This window comes from Rhinopithecus bieti, unplaced genomic scaffold, assembly GCF_001698545.2.
Source record: "Rhinopithecus bieti isolate Rb0 unplaced genomic scaffold, ASM169854v2 scaffold_59, whole genome shotgun sequence".
Classification (NCBI taxonomy): domain Eukaryota; kingdom Metazoa; phylum Chordata; class Mammalia; order Primates; family Cercopithecidae; genus Rhinopithecus; species Rhinopithecus bieti.
The window spans coordinates 1,986,908-2,003,233 of NW_016803115.1; the positions used below are offsets into that span (position 1 = coordinate 1,986,908).

The 16,326-nt window shown below is 39.6% G+C and overlaps 1 protein-coding gene across 3 annotated transcripts in view; it reads right to left on the reverse strand.

Moving 5' to 3' along the window:
- Positions 1 to 720: 720 nt before the first annotated feature.
- Positions 721 to 16,326, reverse strand: part of GSAP (gamma-secretase activating protein) — a 94,581-nt gene continuing 78,975 nt past the window's right edge. For all 3 annotated transcript variants that reach the window (XM_017854964.1, XM_017855031.1, XM_017854914.1), the window contains 9 exons: positions 15,887 to 15,948; positions 13,327 to 13,422; positions 11,022 to 11,092; positions 10,416 to 10,510; positions 4,246 to 4,365; positions 3,369 to 3,430; positions 2,074 to 2,175; positions 1,814 to 1,913; positions 721 to 1,412 (listed from right to left, as the gene is read on the reverse strand). In XM_017854964.1, coding sequence (XP_017710453.1) covers positions 1,321 to 1,412; positions 1,814 to 1,913; positions 2,074 to 2,175; positions 3,369 to 3,430; positions 4,246 to 4,365; positions 10,416 to 10,510; positions 11,022 to 11,092; positions 13,327 to 13,422; positions 15,887 to 15,948 — 800 coding nt within the window. In that variant the 3' untranslated portion in view covers positions 721 to 1,320. The remainder of the gene's footprint in view (positions 1,413 to 1,813; positions 1,914 to 2,073; positions 2,176 to 3,368; positions 3,431 to 4,245; positions 4,366 to 10,415; positions 10,511 to 11,021; positions 11,093 to 13,326; positions 13,423 to 15,886; positions 15,949 to 16,326) is intronic.

Consider the following 16,326-nt stretch of genomic DNA (forward strand, 5'->3'; position numbering starts at 1 on the left):
GGAAGTAACCTAAAGCAAGGCTTGGAACTAAGACAAGAATTGTGTTCAAGGCCCGATGAACTGACCTGGCTGGAAGAAAATGTTCATATTGTACAAGGCAGGAATTTGGGATACTTTGCATGTCAAGGAGTTTGAATTTTATCCTATAATGAATGGCAAGTTATTAAAAGATTATGAGCAGAGTGACCAGATCAAACTAGTGTTTTTCTCAAATATGTTTCAGATAAATTTAGACCTTAGGGAGCAACTAGAACAATCCAGGTATGCAAAGAAATGAATGAAAACAGGGATTGAAAGATAATGACCTTATCAAGAGAAAGAATCAGCATTGCATTGACTAGGCTCCAAGATTTTGAGCCTAGTCATTGGTGACCATGAAGTATTTGACCAAAAAGGGTAATTCTATAAGACAGGACAATTTTTAGAACAAAATTTTAGACAGGAAGTTGAATGATCATACCAGCTAATGATATTTATAATTATTAAAATCTCAAGTTCAGTCTGAAGACACAAAAGCAAAGGGTTGTGGGCTGACCTTGGGCTGCAACTGTATTTGTGGGTTAGAATGAAATCACTATAGAAAAGTGAAAAAAGGAAATGGTAGAATGAGTTAGGTGTCACATGGGGGCCTTTGGAAAAAAAAAAAGTTCATAGACTCATGATTCTTGGCTTCAATAAAAAGGCTACATTCAAACAACAGGGAAAGTCAGGCCAAAACTTTGTTTTCAGGTTTTTTAATGACAAAATATTCCTAAATCAACGTTTTATAAATATAAAAAAATTAAATACATTTCATCTGAATTCACAAAGACAAACCCTGCTGTAAATACTAAGTACAAATTATTCTGTGCTGGACATGGCAAATCTGATTTAGTACAAACTCAGTTTTAAAAGGAACCTCTTTCCAAATAGTGTTCTTACATAACATTTAATTTTCTTCCTGTTATTTCAATGACACACCTCGTTTTTGCTTTTCTAAGCACTGTTCCCTACATTTTTAAAGCATATTTTATTTCAGAGTGCAACAGAAACTAGCTTGTGGCCTATTAAGCTACCAGGAAGAGCACAGTTTATGCCATTGTATGCCTTCTTAGACCATTTATCATTTCTCTACACTTGATTGCTCACTGGCTATTCAAAATTGGAATGTGATACAGCAGTTATAGTTCTGTCTGAACATGTACCAACCTGAAACTCAGATGGCTAAACAATTTCTTAGTTTTGTTACCAATTTTAAATATTGCTAAAGGATTCTCAACAGGAGTAAGGATAATGAGCAAGATTAAAATGGCAGCAGCAGATCCAATTGCGTTTTCTTTTTCATAAGCCTAAAAGCATTGTGGTGTGTTTCAGAGCTGCTTCCTCTACAAATTCTGCATCCACATTGTCATCTCCTTCAAAAGGATACAGGGCTGGAAAAACATGGGGAGGGGGCAGGGAAAAGGGTTACTATGGGGCCATGAAACATTTATAACTTTGTGCTCACAGCTCATTAAAATCATAATTATATTTTAGTAAAATGATTTTTTTGAGAATGTGTTTTTAAATTGTATTAAACTTCAGCACCAAGAACACTGATAAACATCAACCAAATGGGCTTTAAACCTCTTGACTCTTTTAAAACTTCAGAGGTGATTATTTGGTAATTTACTCTAGGTGGTAAATTGGGTACTGCTAATGTAAACCAACTGCTATAAGGGCCTACTTGTCTGTAAAAGGATTTTGGAAAGAAAACAGTTCACAGAAGTGAATAGGGAAGGACTGATGTGTCAAGGGAAAAGTGGAAAGACCCTGAGAACAGGGAGTAAATTACCTTGATTGGAGGACTCTATATCTGTCAGAATTTCAATGAAGTAGTTCAGAGGCAGAAATTCTACACTGAACGATGACTTGTCAATCATAGAATTCCGAGGCTAAAAGGGAAACCACTTCGGGTGTAAGTTGGTTCTCCACAATAAGCACAATTTTAAAATAAAGTGATAAGAACTATAATTGCTGTCCATATAGATACGTTGTCACGGGCAAACAGGATCCTAAAAACATTTAGTTGGCTGTGCTTTCAGAGAAACTCACCTGTTTCTTATAGTTCTGAAGGAGTCGCGTCACGTGGTTCCGTGAAATGATGTTAGAACTCATAGGATGATCCCAAAGTCTACAAATCTTCTGACCAATAAGCTATTATGCAAATTGAAAAAAAGTAGAGAATATACAGCACACTATATTAAGTAAACATACCTTATATCTACTCATAATTATAAAAGCATTATTCCAAAGTAGCTGGTTAGCCTAAGACAGGCCCTTGATGATAAGGACCCTTGGAGAAAGGCCACGTTCTTATGAAGTTTCTATGAGGGAGTAAATACTCTCTCAAATGCTACAATGAGGAAAGTGGTTTATACACTGATGTTGCCAAACCCTTTTACTGAAATGGAGTTTATCCGCTGCTCTTCAAAACCAGAGATGGGCATGACAACTCTGATGTTTTGACAGGAAACTAAGGGGTGTACGCATGTTTATATCAACTTTTCTGCCATTGTCTTGCCTAGAAAATTTTAATTCCCTAAGAGTACTGGGGAAATAAACAAACTTGGAGACCAAACTAAATATTCAGCAATGTTCCCCAGAGAGATCTAGCTATGGAAAATATGCTTTGTTTTCTATTCTTGCCTTTGCTTCAGTAAGCCTGTGAGTGAGGGGGAAGGGCTACTACAGAGAAGGGCGATTAGGTCCAGAAAGACAACAGACAGCCGTTCGTGAGAGGACAGTGCCAGAGGTGCAAGTGTGCAAGGCGTGTACACAGCAGATGGAACTGGCTTCTTCAGGTCAGGAAGTTTGCAGAGTTAGAGGCTCGGAAGACCCTGCTGTGGAATTTCATATTTTCATAGTATCTCTGACTCTTGAGTGTTGATGTTCCCTTGTGTTTCTCATTCTTCCTTTCACCTGGGAATGTCTTCCTACCATGGTAGAAATGCAGTAAGGGGAAATACTGTTCTAGAACCTTCTGTCCTCACCTGTATTCAAATGTATCCAATTTAAATCTGTTTAAATGCAAAAGCACGTTTCCCCTCTCCCTCCCTCTCAGACTCAGATGTAAATATTAGTGTGGTTTCCTAAGAGGCGAAAATGGCTTAATGTTCTCACTGGACTGTGCCAAGGCAGTGCAGAGCCAGAGGAGCAAGTGCTCTGTAGGCCCAGTGGGAAACAGCTGACAGAGGGCTGGGGATGGGTGGAATTTCTTGGAAGCGTTGAAAAGTGAAACGATTCAACTGACTTTAACCCAAAGCAAATAAATGCTCTTCTTGCAAGAAGAAATTGAAGGAGGGTCATGCCAAAACTTAGGGAGAAAATAAAATGTAACTCAGTATTACCGGAGGAAGCCGCAAAATGATACTGAATTTCAGTTTTTCATTTTTCTCTGTATTGTCCAGATCTACAAAAAAGTTAGAGATTGGCAAATGAAACAAATACCTGTTTTGATAATTCAGCAAGTTAATATTAATACTTGAGTGGTTCATCTTGATAAGACATATCCCAACTGTGTAGTCTGAAGCTAATCTAACAGCATTTTGGAAATTTTACTCTGACTCTCTGAATAAAAAGGGATTTTTCTGTAACAAGCTGCCAGGTGCAAAGCAATTTTATTGACTAACTTAAAACAGAAGGTACCTTGAGGAATGACAAATGCTTTCATATAAACAAAAATCATCTTAAAATACAATTGAATTGAGTGATTATACTACAGAATTTAAAGTTCAAATCCATATAAGCATTGCCCCTTTCAATAATTTTCCTTGCATTTCTAGTCTAACTTTGAAATGACAGAGTTAATAGCTGAAAGTAAGCCATTTCGTGACATATTCTTGAGAAACGAGCCTGCAGAGGCTCCTAGCCTCAAGTGCCCTCTTGCACAGAAAAGGAATCTAATAGTTGTATGTGGACTGTAAAGTCCCTTAGGACCTCTTGAAGGGCTAAGACACTTTAAATGGGCCCAAAAGATGATTACAGGGAATGGATTGTGCTCACAGGACCAGCTGTATAATTTGTGGGGCTCAGCACAAAATGAACATGAGCAAGCCCTTGTTCAAATATTACTAAGAATTTCAAGATGTAACGCAGCATTAAACTGAAAAGGGGACTCTTAGTGCAGCCAGGCTCTTTGTGACTGCACAGGTTGCACGCCCAAGAAGCTAGCCTTGTTGGTGCTCTGACTGGAACTAGCACTCTGGCAAACTCAGGGCCTCTTACCTTTCATGAGCCTTACGACAGCTGTTTCAGTGAGAAGCAACACTCCACTGTCAATGCAATGCAGCAGGTTATGCAAAGGGAGACACTGGACCCCGAGGATGGTGTGCAGAGTATGAAAACCTAGGATGAGAGATCCGGAGGGTAAACGCAGTCAGCCAACATCTCCAGCAGCCCCCAGGGAATGGATTAGATCATGTTAATAAAGCACTTAGTTCAGTTCTTGGTGCCTGGAACCAACTAAATTTCTTGAAAACAAGGTCCAAGTTTCCTTCTCTGTATTATTCATAACTAAATATCATGCTGGGTCTATACTAAGTTTCTGGTAACTATACATTCCCTGCTCCTTGGGTCCCTTCCTATGCAAAAAGAGAGCAAGGTCTGCTCAATGGTTTTACAGTTTGATATGTTTGTGATTCTACAGTAAGGTAGCAAAAGAGTACAGAAGCACTTCAGACTTCATACGTCCAGACTAAAAGGTTGTTGGGATGAGGACCTTTTTGCTGAAGGGAAACAAATTTGGACCAGAAGGGAATAGTTTATATGGCTGATCTCTGGGTATGCCCTAGAGAAAGGCTTTTAGAGTCTACTTGGACTATAGTAAAGAAAGAATTAAAACAATATGGCCGGATAGCAAATTTATAGGAATTCAATGGAGAGGCAGGCATTCTCAAGCCTGTCTCATGGGTAGAGCTACCCACAAAAACCCAGATCTCTAAGTATACTACTACTGACAAAGATAAGAACATCATGCATGGGAGAAGGTATCAGACCAGGAGAGAATCAAAACAGCTCTCTTGGAAGTGATGGCATTTGTGGGGAGCTTCAAAGGACAGATGCAATTCCTATGAGTGGAAATGAGCGGGAACAGTAGAAAAAGCCAGGTTTGGCACGAGCAGCCCTAGGCCAGAATCCTGCTCTATTACTCACCAGCTGCAGGCAACTAAGCCTTTCTGAGCCTCCATTTCTTCATCTCTAAAATGAAACCACCAGTACCTTTCCCACAGGCTGCTTTGAGAACTAGAGCCAGGTCTATGAAGAGCCTAGCATGCAATATAACAATCGCGACCCATACTGGACATGTACCAAGGCTTTCAAACTGTGTACTGGCTCATCTAACCCTCATACAAAACTATGGGGTGGGAATTACTAGATTCCCACTTCATAAATGGAAAAGCCAAAAGGCAAGATTCACAGGAGCTAGGAAACTTGCCCAGGATCCTATACATAATAATGTGTAAGTTGAAATTGCATCAACTGTGTGAGTGTAGTGTAAGCTTTCAACCATAACATCACTGTTACTTAATAGAACATGAACAGAGGTCCAAAGATGAGAAAGCATAGGGCATATTCAGAAAATAGTAAATGGTCCAGGTGGGTTGGAATCATATTAGGAGAATGATTAAGAGGTAAGGTTGGAAAAGCTAATTTATTCAGCACATCCCTTCCACACACCTGGCAAGGGGCTAAGAGTACAAAAATAAGCAAAACAGGCACAATTGCTGCTCCCATACACCTTACAGTCTGGTGGGGGAGACAATCAATTACAAAAACAGACATTTAAAAAAATGTGACCAGTTCTATGCTTATGAGTGCAGATGACAGAGGTTGAATGCTGAATGACAGATGTATTAATCTGAGAGACTGAGGAGGCAATGAAAGTTTTTAAGCAGTTTTAAGCAGGCAAAGAAAGAAGATTTACCATTGGGATATTAATATGGCAACAGGAAAGAATGAGTTGGAGTAACAATTTGCTACAGAAGTTATGAAGACCTATAGAGAAGCTATTGCCTGAACGTGAATCAGAGGTAATGGAGGCACTGAATCAGAGAGGCACGGTAACAGGCACAGGCTTCGCAACTGATTGAATGTGGGAATGACAGAAGAATCATAGCCTGCACTTGGAAAGGCACCTGGCAAAAGGATGATGCCCAATGAGCAGGGCTTAGATTCAGAGAAATCATGGGATTTTCTCTCTCTAAACACATGAATCACAAGCCATGGGGCACAGTCCTAAGTCCTTGTAACATCAAGGGTCACATGTAACATCAAGGGTCACATGCCCACAAGCATGTGTTAATGGGCTAACAGGATGAGTCCACTAGCTTGAGTCCAAAAAATCTCCACTATTTTACTAGTTAATTAACAACAAAGTTTTTCAGATGGATTTGGAAATTCTTCACAAAACTATTAGTAAAAAAAAAAAAAAAAAGTTACAAAATTATTTCTGAAGAAAAGTTTACACTAGATTATTGATCCTATTGATTTTCTGGGTTCAGATTTCCCTCTCCAGCCCTGTGTTCATATCCTAAAGATCCCTGATGACCCTTCATCCTCTATCCCCAGGGCACAGTCCCAAGTTCAGGGACCTGTTCTTGGCCTCTGAGCAACAGAGCAAACTGGCTATAATTAGTCATCAGCTCCACCCAACTTTAGTCCTCATCTTCCAGGGCTCCTGGCCGCCTCTGGCCAGCAAATGCAATACAGTTCCTTTTTTTAAAAGCAAATGCCCTAGCTCTAAACCCTGACTTCCTTCTTGTGGTCCCCATTATTCCCTTCTGAACTTTAACCAATTCATGTTACAAGTTTCTGACAATTGATTAACTCAAATAGTCCTCATTAGTCCAGTAGGCCTGGAAAGCAAGCACACTTACGCATGTGCATGTAGAAACACCCTGAATTCATACAAGCATGCACGTGTACACACACACACATGATCCAGTGTCACTTCCCGCCCATCTATTTCCATGTCACATGATGGAAATAAACATTTAAGAGAAAAGAAGACAGCATGGAATACTATGCAGCCATAAGAAAGGATGAGTTCATGTCCTTTGCAGGGACATGGGTGAAGCTGGAAACCATCATTCTCAGCAAACTATCTCAAGGACAGAAAACCAAACACCACATGTTCTCACTCATAGGTGGGAACTGAACAATGAGAACACTTGGAAAAGGGTGGGGGAATATCACACACTGGGGCCTGTTGTGGGGAGCGGGGGGAGGGATAGCATTAGGAGATATACCTAATGTAAATGACAAGTTAATAGGTGCAGCAAACCAACATGGCACATGTATACCTATGTTACAAACCTGCACATTGTGCACATGTACCCTAGAACTTTATAATTTAAAAAAAAGGAGAGAGAAACACCTTTTCCTTACCTGACCCACAGACACAAGCCATAAGTCTACTTATAATAATTCTCGACCGCTATAGATAACATTTTTCTTATCCCTGTTTTTCCCTCCTTATCCCTGTGAAGGAATGTGAGTTGGGTAGAAAGTGGATTTTTATCATCTCCAGGCATAACAATGTCCCCCATAAGTTTCATTTATTTTCAAAAGAAGCTTGAATATCTGTAATGAACCAACCTGAAACTGTCAATCCATTTCCCTACCAAATTTTTTGTGTTAACAACAAACAATTAAGAATTTAAGCCACAAAGGTAGTTTTCCTGAAATCCTTCACTCTTTCGAGGGTGTACCTCGTAACTCATATTCCATTGGGATAATTTTAAACCATCCATTCCCCTCATGAATGGTCACTTTCAACTCCTTTTGTACTGCCTCTACAGACAGACATTAAATAACGTGGATGAAGAATGAAGGATTCCAAACCATATCAGATGTTTCATAAATGCAGAGAAGCATATGCTGTAGGGATTCTTTAGGCCCATAAATAGCCCATGTTTCAACATCAACTAATTCAACTGGAATATAAAATTCAAGCAGCAGCATGGATTTTGGAGCCAGACTGCCTGGATTTGAATATCAGCTCTGTCACTTAATAGCTATGTGACTTTAGGCAAATTACTTAACCTTTATGGCCTCAGTTTCACCATCTATAAAATGGGAATAATATTAAGTGGAACCACATGAAAGTGCCATTTTTTTTTTTTTTTTTTTTTGGCCAAAAAATGGTTGGACACTGACAATTTAATGTGGTCCAATTTAAGTTTCTACCAGTTACAAATTTTATGAAAATTAAGTGTACTAATTTGTGTGTACTTTCAACAGTACCTGGCACAAAACGGGTATCATATATATGTTGACCTAAAATGAAGGAATGAACAAATGATGAATGGATGAATATATATGAATGAAGTAACTAAAAATCAGCTGATATGCAGTTACAGCTATCATAAAGTTTAACACTCATTAGAACTTATATGCAGTAATAAACCCATTCATATACAGGCACCTAATCTTCAAAAGCACCAAGAACACACAATGGGGAAAGGATCGTGTATCTCTGATAAGTGGTGTTGGAAAAACTGTCCACAGGCAAAGGAATGAAATGGGACCCTTATCTTTACCATAAACAAAAGTCAACTCAAAATGCATTAGAGAGTTAAACATAAGACCTGAAACTGAAAAAACCCTAGAAGAAACATAGAGGGAAAGCTTCTCAACATTGGTCTTGGCAATGATTCCTTGAATATAACATCCAAAGCACAAACAATGAAAACAAAAATATGTAAGTGGGACTACACCGAACAAAAAAGCTTCTGCACAGCAAAGGAAACAATCCAAAGAGTAAAGGCAAAACCTACAGGATGACAAAAAATGTTTGCAAACTATATATCTAATAAAGAGTTAGTATCTAGAACATATAAGGAATTCAAACCTCAATAGCAAGAAAACAACCAGATTAAAAAATGGTCAAAGGACTTGAACAGACATTTCTCCAAAGATTACAGACAAATGGCCAACACTTATATGAAAATATGCTTGACATCACTAATCATCAGGGAAATGTACATCAAAACCACAATGAGTTATCACCTCACATCTCTCAGGCTGGCTACTCTCAAAAAACCACAATCTAAGTGTTACCAAGAATGTGGAGAAATTGGAACCCTTATACACTGTTGGTGGGAATGTAAAGTGGTACAGCCACTGTGGCAAACAGTATGGAGGTTCCTCAAAAAATTCAAAAAAAGAATCAATATATGATCCAGTAATCTCATTTCTGGATAAACATTCATAAGAATTGAAATCAGGATCTTGAAGAGATATGTATATACTCCCATGTTTATCATAACATATTCACAATAGCCAAGATAGGGAAACAACCCAAATGTCCATTGACAGATGAAAAAAGTTTAGAACGTACAGTGGAGGATTACTCAGCCTTAAAAAATGAAATCCTGTTCCATGTGACAACATGGATGAAACTTCAGGTCATTATGCTAAGTGAAACAAGCCAGTCACAGAAGGACAGATACTGCATGATTCCACTTACATGCAGTATCTAAAGTAGTCAAACTCATAGAAACTACAGAAGGTAGAACGGTGCTTGCCAGGAACTGGGGAGGAGGGGATAGGCAATTGCTGTTCAATGGGTATAAAGTTTCAGCTATGAAAGATGAGTAAGTTCTAGAGACCTGCTATCCAACATTGTACCTATATTTAACAATACTGTATTGTGCATTTAAAAATTTGTTAAGAGGGTAGGTCTCATGCTAAGTGTTCTTACACAATAAAAAAATGAACTGATATGTAATGAGCACAAGAGAGTTTGTAGCTAACAGGGGCTTATTTCTCATAATGGATACTGATATCTATGTACATCTTCCCAACTAGACTCTTACTAATCTTTGTCACTGCTCTAATTTCTAGCACATTACCTGTCATGTCATAGTTACTCAACAAATGTCTGTTGACAAAATGAACAAATGATCAATTAAATGAATGACTGCATATATATATACATCTCCCAAGGATGTTTTGTGGCCTGACTTGATCCTATTTAAAAATTCGAAGGGAATTTTTTAGCCTCCAAAGGCATAAGAATCAGTTCAATTCTTGGCACCAAGCCAGACCCACTTCCCAGTGTTACTCTTCAGACATCTCAATCAGATAAACTAGGCCTGGAGACATCAGAGACAGAGCTCCCTGAATTAGCTCCACTGGTTCAAATTATCCTAGAAAGCTGCATGGGGTAAGCCTAGGTTCCCTAAAGTTAGTAATAAGCTACAGCATAGTTTAGTAGTCAGAGGAGCTCTGATCAGCAGAGACCAACCTAAGGGCCCATCACTCACAGTGACACCAGACACAATTTCTCATACACAAGTCTCATCATCAAACTTATAAAGTACCAAAGGCAATGGCCTATATGAAGAAGAAATAAATTTATTATACCAAAGGACAAAAGAGCCAACACTTACCAGGAGGCAGAGGTAAAAACAAACTCTTTGTAGCTTCGAGAATCCTGGTCATGATGTGAAAAACTGCAAATTCAGCAGCACTGCCACGACTGTTGCTGGGTAAAAAAAACAAAGTATGTTAGCCAAGGAGCTCATCTGTGACACCCCATTTGTCCTAAGCAGGGGCTTTGAGTACTACACAAGGGTTCATGCTAATCATGAAACACTGTGCCTTGTAGAAAGCCCCATAAATATGACTGTGACCATCAGCCTAATGCCTAGAATTTAATCAGAGGGCACATATGTTACACATTGTATTAAGTGAAATTCCCCTTCTTGGCAGTACTGGGCTTATTTGTCCCTCCCCTGTCACCAACCATGTGCCAGGGAAAGAGGATGGGTAAAGTAACAGGGGCATAACATTTTTTTAAATTTTAGCTTTTATTATATATTAAAGGGTACACATGCAGAGGGGCATAACTTTAAATGCTGAGTATAGAATTAAGCTAGATGGTGTTGGTGCTGGTGAGAACTGACTTGAACTAGTACATTTCAAAAGGGTTCTGCTAAAACAGAGTTGTTTCCACTCTTTGTACACCATGATAAAAGTGAGAAATACTTGCGTACAAGTGGAGAACGCAGGAATGAAGATTATGTCTCCTCCAACTGGTTTCTAGGATGTGGCAAATGAGATCCAGCTGGAGGGTGAAGACAGTCCATTAACCATTGCTCCATTCCTTCCCTCAAGGGCTCCACAGCTAGGCCTCCATAACTCAGATAAGCATTTCAGGGCAACAGGCATTAAGGCTGCGCCCAGACACAGAACTAGCCTTTCTGAGGTCAATTCTGACACACGAACCCAAAATGGAAAGACTGAAAACGTGCACCAGAATCTAACAGAGCATCCTCTGTCTGTGCGGGTGGTGCCCCAGCTTAGCCTCCCCAGCCCAGCTAACTGGCCCCACCACTCACACTTACAGACCCTCATCCATCGGTGAAGGTAAAGTGCTACAGGGTTTGCTCTAGGCCTGTCACAATGCAAGAGCGAACAGTGGTCAGTCAGAAGAAAAGAGACACAGAATGGAGGTCATGATCATGAGCTGTGGAGTAAGACTGGTATCAAGTCCAGATTCTAACATTACTAGTTGTGGAACCCTATACAAGTTACCCACCCTCTCCAAATTGCAGTGTCCTCATCTGTAAAGTAAGGGGAAATATTTCATAGGGTTGTTGTAAGAATTGGTTAGCACACTGACTGGAACTAACCAACCAAAGTAGGTAGCCTTGTTTGTCTTAGAGCTCTATCCAGAAACCCATTCTAACTCTGCAATGAGTTTGCCAGCGGAAGAGCAGTCCCTATGGAGCTGTTATCGGCCATGAATCCACACATTGTGTGGGTTAAAAACAGGGGGCAAAGCAGAAGGATCTCCATAGACTCACAGGCAAACGCTATCCCTGTGATACAGATCCTCAGTTTCTCTTTGGCTGAAATCAAGTAAGTTAACATGTAACCGATATAATCAGGTTCTGCAGCAACTTTCTTGGATATGTTTTAGAAAGGATGCCCGCCACTCTCCTTAGAGGGGAGCAGAAGGCATGACTAGCGGCTGCTGGGCAGGGGCAGGGAGATGTGGCCTCAATCAGTGACTGCTGAGTCAATGTCAGGGACCTTGAGTTTTCTGAGACTTCATATGTATCGTTTCTGGGCCTATTGGTTCTACAGGCTGTTAACACAAACTAGTGTTAAAACTTATGTTATTAACTATGGAGAAAAATGACGATTGAATGGAAAACCTTCTTAGCGCTTTGGGAGGTAAGATTTCAAGTCAACAGAAATAAAGGTGATAGGTGGATGTGTTAAATTACTGTGTGTTGTGAGTTTTTTAAAAAAGCAAGTTAATGTCAACATGGGGAGGATCAGTAACACATTCATAAAGTGAGTTCCTTGGTACAGTTCTATTGCGAGAAAGACTTAAGAAATATTCAAATCCCTGATTATAAATATCACTACATGAGAATACTAACCTCTCCAAATATATTAAAAACTATGAAACTCAACCCTTACTATAGAAATTCAGATATATTATGAAGAAACAACACTAATGACTGCAATAAAGGCAGAAAACTTGAAAATTAAACATGAAATGATTAAATGAGGATTATGTCTAATAAATTTAATAAATCTTCCAGAGTTCAGTGGAAAAATATATGTTCACACACTGGCTTATTTGCATACTGATCTTATACAAATTTGGAGAAATAATGAAGTGTTTTCTCTTTCTGTGCAAATATGTTTTTTTGAATTTGTCAAACATTTAGATTCTAAGCAAGATCAGGCCTCAACTCTATATGCTTTTTGAAAGACTCAAGACAACCTTAAAATTCCATCTAGTCATATCACTACTATTTGCACATAGAGTGGTGTTACCAATCGGGATCACAAAATTTCAGTAAGTGGCTACCAGGTAAGGAACTGCCAATCTCAGTCTCACATGGCAGTATTCATACAAGTGAGCTAGAATCTGGCCTAGTTAAGCCACTGGAACTAATTAAGATTTGAAGTTCAAGTTCTCTCATGTCTGCGTAAACCTCCATGTAGAGAAGTCATTCCTTACTGTTTAATAAGGAGCTGGAAGTTGCCAAGACGAGGTATCAACATTTGGCAAGCATACTAAATTCATTGTCCTATGCTTCCATGGGTGTATAATCAGCATTTGAAGGGAGGGCAATAACCCACTTTCCAAACCAAATGCTCTTTGTTTATGGTCCTTATTTCCCTTTTCTCAATCTATAGCACCAAGTGCTGGTTTAAGAACGGGAGATCTCCAAAATCTAATTTGAAAACACATAAATGGGTTCACTGAACCACATTTTCAGAACTATATGGGGAGTGGGGTGAAGGGGATATGAGGAGAATAAAAGCAAGACCAACCAGTTTTGAAATGTAGTCCAGAACCATCTGTTCAATTTTCTTCTTTTCTACACCCTGTAGGTGTCTCAAAAAATGGTCTTTTAGCTCAGACACCATCTGAAAACAGGATATGCATTAGATAAGTCACAGCCTACCCACTCATACCTGCAACTGGTTTGAATTAGATCCACTTATTAACATTCCCCATCAATATAAAAAATATTGGATCTGAAGCGCCCATCAACAGAAATGCATAACTCTCAATATTTCTCTGGTGTGCATAAATAAGGGGTCCCCAACATTTGCCTCAAAATGAATTACTTATGATTCACCCAAAGCCCAGTGAGCAACTGCGAGTAAGGCTCTCTGATGAGAATCCTCCAAAGAAGACAGTGAAAGTCACCAACTTAGAAGTCACAGGCTTTGGGATCTACCAAACGATGGAAGTCTACTGCTCCTAGAGTCCTGGGGCATTAACAGGAACAACTCTATACATAGAATGACTGAGCCAATGGGGGCAACAGCTTTGGGTGTTTTGGAAGGAGAGAGGCAGGAGTAAAAGGGAAATAATCAAGTACTTTACACAGTGGCCACAGACACTCAATACAGCCCCTTGACATGCAAAGGTAATGAAATATTCATTCTGGTGCCTCCAAATAGGTTTGTTTCTACACTCACTTTGTCTGATCATCCTTGGGCCTCCCCACTCCCCCAACCATTAACATTCCCAGCCCTCCTCACCTTTTGCTTTTCTCCTCCTTCCTCCTCTGCCTTTTGCCTAGACAACACGCTCAGCAAGAGCAGGATGCCAGGGCCATGTTTGTGCCAATAAACAGCACAAGGGAGTTGTACAGCTTATATCACCCATGCACACATCTTCTATTTTAGCAGATTCACATTACAATACCCTAAGTAAAACCGAGTCCACAACCCTCCAGGCCAAGACATAGTGGTATCTTATTTCAATTCAGTCTCATGCATGTGCCAATTAATTTGGCTTTAAATAAAAGATGTTTTCTGTGTAATACATAGTGCATACTTCTTTGTGCTTTTCAATTTTCCATGAAGATAAAATTAAAATCACCCATAATCCTAACACCCACATTAATAATTGCGGGTTATTTTTTTCCTTTCCCTGGTGTGCACACCCATTCTAATGTTGCATGTTTGTCATACAAACATTGTTTGCCATATTTTTTTTTTTTTTTTTTTTTTTTTTTTTTGCTCTGTCACCCAGGCTAGAGTGCAATGGTGCGATCTCAGCTCACTGCAATCTCCACCTCCCAGGTTCAAACGATTCTCATGCCTCAGGCCTCCCAGTAGCTGAGATTACAGGCATGTGCTACCACGCCCAGCTAATTTTTGTATTTTTAGTAGAGACAGGGTTTCACCATGTTGGCCAAGCTGGTCTCGAACTCCTGACCTCAGGTGATCCACCTGCCTTGGCCTCCCAAAGTGCTGGGATAACAGGCGTGAGCTACAGTGCCCAGCCATGTTTGCCATACTACTTTAATGGCTGTGCAATATTTAATTTCATAAAAGTACTATAATTATTTCCTTCTTGTATATGTGAGATTTTTCTTTTACTATTGTTGCCATATCTAAACTAACCTCTCCTAATATATTAAAAACTATGAAACTCAAATCTTACTATAGAAAGTCAAATATATTATGTAGAAACAACACTAATGACTGCAATAAAGGCAGAAAAGCTGAAAATTAAACCTAAACTAATAAATAGATTATCCCATTCTTAAGTCCATATGGTATTAAAAATATGTTATTAGGCTTTCCAGATGTCTCTTTAATCAGCTTTTTAAAGGTTTTGGATTTATTTACAAATTCTTCTTTTCAATTAATTTATTTTGATTTATATTTCTTTGGTCATCCTAGTATTATGACTTCTTGAGAAAAAGTACTTTGTTCTGTTGTTTTTTTGTTGTTGTTTTGTTTTGTTTTTTGAGACAAGTCTCCCTCTGTCGCCCAGGATGGAGTGCAGTGGCGCAAATCTTGGCTCACTGCAACTTCCACTTCCTGAGTTCCAGCGATTCTCCTGCCTCAGCCTCCTGAATAGCTGAGATTACAGGTGTGCACCATCATGCCCAGCTAATTTTTGTATTTTTAGTACAGACAGGGTTTCATCATGCTGGCCAGGCTGGTCTCAAACTCCTGACCTCAGGTTATTCACCCGCCTTGGCCTCCCGAAGTGCTAGGATTAGAGGCATGAGCCACTGTGCCCAGCCTGTTCTGTTGTATTTGAAACCCCAAATACAAATGCCACAAAGATGCAGCTCTTTCCTTTTTTAAAGCACTCTCAATGCTATACACTCCTTATCATGGTTTGTAAATTACATATGTATTGGTGTGATTCATGTGTGTCTTCCCTCTTGACTACATATTCCAAGAGGGCAGAAATCATATGGGTTGCTTACCACTGGACACACAGGGTCCATAATGCTGGCAAAACATACTTGTGTAAAGAATAAAGAATAAGATCAGAATGAGAAGCCTACTGTAACCCTTTCCCCTTGTCTTAGGGTCCGTTGTTTGCCAGCCCCTAAAGAGCCCACATACCACTTACCAGCCCCATGAGCAGCCGCTGGTGGCTGTCTTCCTCCTGCAGGAGGGGTGTTAATCTTGGCGCTGAAATGAAATAGAGCAATAGTTAGGCTCTGAGCAGTTTTCATGAGATGGGTTAGAAGGAAGAAGAATCAGCCTGGGTTTCCGTTCTCTGAGTCATTGGGAAAACATAACACTTCCCCGACAGGATGAAAATTTTTCATCACCTAAGTGTGACCTACTCCTACAAGGTGAACTTATCAGAGCCATGTGAAACAGGGAATGACCAAGAAAGGAAGAAAACACATTCCTCAACCCCAGTAGGCTCTAGCTTTGATTTTTGTTTAACACTAAAACTCACTGCTAAGAAACTCTGCTCCACTGGAAACAGAGGGACTTGGGCCTTCTCTTAACCCTTCTGGGATCATAAACTGAGGGAACAGGGCTCGGTGGAAGGACTGC